Raw genomic sequence first — 7384 nt, 5'->3', positions numbered from 1 at the left:
AAACAAAACGATGCACGACAAAATAACAGGTGGCAGCAGCAACACAGCAATCCAAGAACAATCTCCCACAAATACAAGACAAACACACCCAACTAATATAGGACTTCCAATCAAAGGCAACACCAAACAGCTGCCTTTAATTGGAAGTCCACCCCAATTAACTCAACATAGAAACACACTCACTAGACTACAACTCAAACCCGGAAATAATAAATCAAACGCCCTCCTAACTAACACACCACCCTGAACCACATAAAACAAATACCCTCTGCCACGTCCTGACCAAACTACAATAACAATTAACCCTTATACTGGCCAGGACGTGACAGTCTAGTGCCTTCAGTGTCTGCCTCTTCATCGTCATCACCAGCATGAGTCTCTCTGTCTCAGATGTGCTGGTGTGCTGTTCTACGAAGTATGTCTTCCCCCATCATCATGACATGACCCACTCTCAGGTGTGTGTGCACTCTTAAAAAAAAGTATGGGTTGTTTGGATGACCCAACTGCTGTGTCGAAGGCATTGGGTCACTTAGCAGGGTTGTTTTCTTTAAAAGCTGCTGGGTTACGGATACTGGGTTTTTGAGATATAACCCAGTGGGTCAGACCAGAAAACTTGCACATCCCAACAGTCTATCTCAATGTTGGAATTAATAATGCATATCCCAACAGTGTACAGTTGCTTGCAAACCTGGAAATAAAATAGATTTTTGGGGGGGGTTGTATCATTTGATTTACACAACATGCCTACCACTTTGATGATGCGAAATATTTTTTATTGTGAAACAAACAAGAATAAGACAAAAAAAATGAAATCTTGTGTGTATAAGTATTCACCCCCCAAAGTCAATACTTTGTAGAGCCATATTTTGTAGCAGTTAAAGCTGCAAGTCTCTTGGTGTCACGCCCTGACGTGAGAGAGACGGTTTATTTCTCTATTTTGTTAGGTCAGGGTGTGGGGTGGGCATTCTATGTTTTGTATTTCTTTGTGTTTGGCCGGTTGGCCTAATCAGAGGCAGCTGTCTATCGTTGTCTCTGATTAGGAATCATACTTAGGCAACCTTTTCCCACCTGTGTTTCGTGGATAGTTATTTTCTGTTTTGTATTCGTTACCTGACGGAACTGTTTGTCTTTTCGGTTTGTTTCTTTGTTCTAGTGTTTTCATTGTTGAATAAATGTATAATGAACACTTACCACGCTGCACTTTGGTCCCCTCTCTACGACAGCCGTAACCCTTGGGGTATGTCTCTATGAGCTTGGCACATCTAGCCACTGGGATTTTTGCCCATCTTCAAGGCAAAACTGCTCCAGCTCCTTTAAATTGGATGGGTTCCACTGGTGTACAGCAATCTTTAAGTCATACCACAGATTCTCAATTGGATTGAGGTCTGGGCTTTGACTAGGTCATTCCAAGACATTTAAATGTTTCCCGTTAAACCACTCGAATGTTTCTTTATCAGTATGCTTAGGGTCATTGTCCTGCTGGAAGGTGAACCTCCGTCCCAGTCTCATAAATCTGGAAGACTGAAACAGGTTTCCCGCAAGGATTTCCCTGTATTTAGCGCCATCCTTCATTCTGAATAGTTTCCCAGTCCTTGCCAATGAAAAACATGGTGTTGGTGGTGTTCTCGGGGTGATGACAGGTGTTGGGTTTGCGCCAGACATAGCGTTTTCCTTGATGGCCATGAAGCTCAATTTTAGTCTCATCTGACCAGAGTACCTTCTTCCATATGTTTGGGGAGTCTCCCACATGCCTTTTGGCGAACACCAAACTTGTTTGCTTATTTTTTTCTTTAAGCAATGGCTTTTTTTCTGGCCACTCTTCTGTAAAGCCGAGCTCTGTGGAGTGTACGGCTTAAACTGGTCTTATGGACAGATACTCCAATCTCCGCTGTGGAGCTTTGCAGCTCCTTCGGGGTTGTCTTTGGTCTCTTTGTTGCCTCTCTGATTAATGCCCTCCTTGCCTGGTCTGTGAGTTTTGGTGGGCGGCCCAACAGGTTTGTTGTGGTGCCATATTCTTTTCATTTTTTTAATAATGGATTTAATGGTGCTTCGTGGGATGTTCAAAGTTTCGGATACTTTTTTATAAACCAACCATGAACTGTACTTATCCCCAACTTTGTCAATGACCTGTTTGGAGAGCTCATTGGTCTTCATAGTTCCACTTGCTTGATGGTGCCCCTTGCTTAGTGGTGTTGCAGTCTCTGGGGCATTTAAGAACAGGTGTATATATACTGAGATCATGTGATGGATCATGTGACACTTAAATTGCACACAGGTGGACTTTATTTAACTAATTATGTGACTTCTGAAGGAAATCGGTTGCACCAGATCTTATTTAGGTGCTTCGTAGCAAAGGGGGTGAATACATATGCACCACCACTTTTTCATTTTCTTCTTTTACATTTTTTTAAACAATAATTTTTTTTAAATTTAACTTCACCAATTTGGACTATTTTGTGCATGTCCATTAAATGAGGTCCAAATAAAAATCAATTTAAATTACAGACTGTAATGCAAAATACAAAAATGGAAAAACACCAAAGGGGTGAATACTTTTGCAAGGCACTGTATCTTAATGTTGGGATATTTACAAAATAATGTTCTGAATTTGATATTAGTTTGTGTAATGTGTAAACATATTAAAATACATTTTTTATTTGTAGATTACAAACTTAACATGATGAACAGGAATGGCATTTACTGTAATGGATTGCCAAAAATAACTACATGAAAGACACGCTCCTAATAGGCCACACCTCCTTAAAATAACCTATACATTACATAAAGAAAGACTCAGCTGCTGGTTCAACCCAACTGATGTAAAAAAAATGCAATTGATGATTAAATTAACTCATGTTTGCGTAATCCCTTGGGTTATTCACGCAATCCAACTGGGTCAAAATAACCCAGTGTGTGTTATATCCACTATTTAACCAGCACTGGGTTAACAAATAACTGAAATTGGGTTGTTTCTAGCCCATAATTTTTTTGAGTGTGCTGTTTTATGGAATATGGAGTAGTGCTTCCAGAGCAGTGGGTGGCAGCAGTACTATCCTGCAGGACTCTCAAGTGCTTTCTTTTACTCTTCCCTCTATTGCATGCTGTATTCAATTAGAACACACACATGCAAGTACGGACACACATGCAGGCACAAATTTCCACACATGCGCATACATGAACAGACTTGTCATACTTGAGTAAAGGTATAGATACCTTAATAGAAAGTTACTCAAGTGAAAGTCAGCCAGTAAAATACTACTTGAGTTTAAGTCTAAAAGTATTTGGTTTTAAATATACTTAAGTATCAAAAGTATATACAATTGCTAAAATATAGTTAAGTATCAAAAGTGAAAGTAGAAATCATCGAAATGGATTTGTCACATACACTGATTAAAACAGGTGCAGACCTTTCTGTGGAATATTTACTTGCAAAGCCAGATCTAACACACACACACACACACACACACACACACACACACACACACACACACACACACACACACACACACACACACACACACACACACACACACACACACACACACACAAAGGTCTGATTCAGTATGTATGGACAGGTAAGCCTTTACTCAAACACAGATGCAAGTAATGACATGCACTATGTACATACAGTAAGCTGAATATATCTGAACACATGGTCCACCTGCTAATCAATTCACCTCAGTTAATAATCATATACACCCAGATGTGTAAACTACACACATACATACATACATACATACATACATACATACATACATACATACATACATACATACATACATACATACATACATACATACATACATACATACATACATACACCAGTGGAGGTTGGTTGGGTGAGCTATGAGGATGGAAACCACGTTTGACTCCATTACATTTATTCCAATCATTAAAATGAGCTGGTCCTCCTATAGCTCCTTCCACCAGCCTCCACTGACATAAACACACGGCTCCACACACGGTCACGCACTCACACAGGCACACACACACCATATGTAACCCCTGTTGAATGTAATGCCTGCTTGAAGAAGCACTATTCTCTCCCATCGTTCCATTTTTCCCTGACCCTATCTCCCTCTCTCCCTTTCCCAATCCATCTCTCCCTCCCCTTCTACTTCCATCTCTCTCCCTCCCTCTTCCTCCTTCTCTCCCTCTCTGCCGGCAGTCAGCAGAGGATTTCACTGCAAATGGATGTCCCCTTTACAACGTCCCTAGCTGAGTGGTGCAAGAGCTGTAATAAATCAGATCAATCACAAGAAGATATGGTGGAGGAGAAGCAGTAAATCCCCAAGGATCATAAATCTACAACACACTCCAAACACCTCCCTCTGTCCACAACTCCTACCCTGACTCCCCCTTCACCTCTCTACCTCCTTGTCCATCTTTCTCTCGCTCTCTCGCCTTCATCCACACACACACACACACACACACACACACACACACACACACACACACACACACACACACACACACACACACACACACACACACACACACACACCTGAATCCTTCTCTACCTACCAACCTCTTTTACGCTCTCCTTTTCTTCCCCTCTGTCTTTTCTCTTCCTCTCTGTATCTCACTCTGCTCACCTGTTCACTAATTTCTCATTCACTTTCTTATGCCCTCTCTCTTTCTCCTTTAGACACATGTATATGTTTTGTCTTCTGACCATGACATCATTGCAAGCCTATTGTTAGTTTAAATAATTCAACAGTCAACCACACAACATTGCCAACACATTCACTGTTAGATTGTCATCACTCCACTGTCGTAGCCTCACAGTTTCCACCTGACTTCTGCATCACCCACCTGTACACCCACCTGTACACACCTGCCTGATTCACAACCTGCTCATGCTGACACTTCCCCTAACTTACATTGTCAAACACGACAATCTGTGTAAGTTTTGCGGATGATATACACTTTTCCTCCCAATGCATTTTAAAGTATATCCAAGACAGTATGTTTTTTTTTTTCAGAGCCACCATAAGCCTCAAGCAACTTAACAGGTTGCACACATTCCACTCTGTCTTCTGTATTTCTGTATCTATGTTACAGGTAGGTTCTGTTGTCCTTCTGAAGAGGCTCACTGAAGTCAGCACTTACCAGAATCCCCATTGTGATGCTAACCACCAACACATTCATCACCATAATCATACTGCATTTCTCCATAAGTGGTATAGGCACCCTGTGTACTCATAGACTCTCTAGTATAATACAGAGTGTGCAATGGAAAGGTTTTTAACAGTCTCAATCACGGCTGTGACATTATTCAAATATGTAATGGTAGGTAGTTTCTTCCACCTGGGCAATGTAGGTGGACAACTTTTAGAAATGGAGTCAAACAGGGAGGTAGAGCCTGAAATTTTCCAATTAAAGCACAAATACGTTTTGCCACAATGTGCCATAATGAACATCACTATGGTTTTACTGTGAATCTGCATCTTTATACTGGGGACCGTAGTCCTTTCTGTGGCCAGCAGGAGGGGGAGTGTACGTGCCCCCTCTTCCCTCTCTTTCTTATCCCTCTGTCTGTCTGTCCCTCCCTCCCTCCCATGTCTCTCTCCTCCTATCCCTGGTGAGAGGGGTTCCCCCAGTAACTTCACTTAGTTCCCAGAGGGAGAACATATGTTGGAGAAGAAAGCGAGAACAAGAGAGAGAAGGACATAGATGAAGAGAGGGGGAAAAACAGAAGAACATAGACCTCTCTGAGACATCTGCGGGATTTCTCTACCAGTGTGTTTAGGAGTGTGTGAGTGTTACATTTTAACTGACCTTGTGTGTGTCTCTGTGTGTGACTTTCCCTGGTCATGGATATCCCACTGACCACCCCACTCCTCCTCGCCCTCCTTCTCTGCTCCCTCTCCTTCGTTCACGGGGCCATGGACTCCTGCTACGATGACGACGAGGGCGTCCCTAGCCGTTGCATGCCCAAGTTCGAGAACGCAGCCTTTAACCGCACGATCATGGCTTCCAATGTGTGCGGTTCACCGCCAGAGGATTACTGCATGCAGACGAGCTCGACGCGCTCCTGCCACCACTGTAGTGTGTCGGACATGGGCCTCAGCCACAACGCCAGCCTGCTGACGGACTTCCACACGGACGAGGAACCCACCTGGTGGCAGAGCCAGTCCATGTTCTACAGAGTCCAGCACCCTAACTCTGTTAATCTCACCCTGCGCCTCGGTAAGAACAACTCACTCTCTCGCTCTGCACCTTGGTAAGACCCACATTCACTCTCTCACCCCTCCTCTGTTAACCTCACCCTGCACCTTGGTAAGAAGACCCACATTCAGTTTCATAAGGTTATGTTCACAATTAGTTGAGTTTGATGAGTCCTGCTACAGCTGTGACTATGCAACCTCACCCTGCAACAGATCTGGACAGAATTTTTTTGTATTGTGTAGTTTCTTTGAAAATACCAACTTTTCAAATACTCAAAGAGGTTGAATATAGAGAAACAGCTAAAGGCAAAATCTGGCAACTATTACCTTTGATATTCAAATATAGGTCTCAGAAAAGCAAATAATATTTGAAGGTATTTGAATATATGCAAGTTATTTGAAATATTTATTTGATGCCTGATATTTATTTGATGAAGAACCAAAAACATAACAGTGCATTTAATTCAAAAAGAAAGGAGGACCAAGGCACTCTTCATATAATTAATTAAAATGCCTTTATTTGTATGGCATGTTCAATAGAAACAAGGGTTTTAAAAAATCCGACGCATTTCGGCTGCATGGCCTTCGTCAGGGAGTACAAAGAAATAATAAAATGTCCTCTTTTGAACAGCTTTTCCAATTAGCCCTAATTTGAAGAGGGAGTGGTTACAAAATTGATTGGACACACCTAGTAAGCAATACTATACAGATTAAAAAGTGAAACACTGTAACTGTGCCATCACAAAAAAATACAACTCCAAGCTAGAAGCACCAGAACACCCAGAAAGGTAGTTCCAACCCCAAACATGACTGGGAGAAGTGTCAAGAACAAGAAAGCAATATATTCCATAGTACACTAGAACACAACAAAACATGAACAACAACAGTCTAAACATAGCTGAGGGCAATTGAGCAAAATGACCACTAGATGACAGCAAATGGACCTATCACAACCCTACAGGAATGGTGAGAAATCCATATCTTAATTTAAACCAGGGTATTTAGTGGCCTGTAGTGCATTTAATTAGTCTAAATATATTATCATTTGCATATGGTTTGGAGGGATTTCATATATTAATATCAATTTAGCCTAGAATGAAATACTTAATGATTGAAGACAATTTTTTAACATGCTAAACATTAACATCTATCGATCTAAATAATGGAAAGTAATACAACTATAAACCAAACAGATGTTGTTTTATTGTTTAAGA

General features: G+C 41.4%; 1 protein-coding gene across 1 annotated transcript in view; it reads left to right on the top strand.

Moving 5' to 3' along the window:
• Window positions 1–5597: 5597 nt before the first annotated feature.
• Window positions 5598–7384, top strand: part of LOC106562972 (laminin subunit gamma-3) — a 257596-nt gene continuing 255809 nt past the window's right edge. The window contains exon 1 of the mRNA XM_014128127.3: window positions 5598–6192. Within this exon, the coding sequence (XP_013983602.3) occupies window positions 5817–6192 (376 nt within the window). The 5' untranslated portion in view covers window positions 5598–5816. The remainder of the gene's footprint in view (window positions 6193–7384) is intronic.

The sequence above is a fragment of the Salmo salar genome, chromosome 11 (genome assembly GCF_965601325.2).
Source record: "Salmo salar chromosome 11, fSalSal1, whole genome shotgun sequence".
Lineage (NCBI taxonomy): Eukaryota > Metazoa > Chordata > Actinopteri > Salmoniformes > Salmonidae > Salmo > Salmo salar.
The sequence above is the reverse complement of the archived record's forward strand: the minus strand, read 5'-3'. Positions and strand labels throughout refer to the sequence as shown.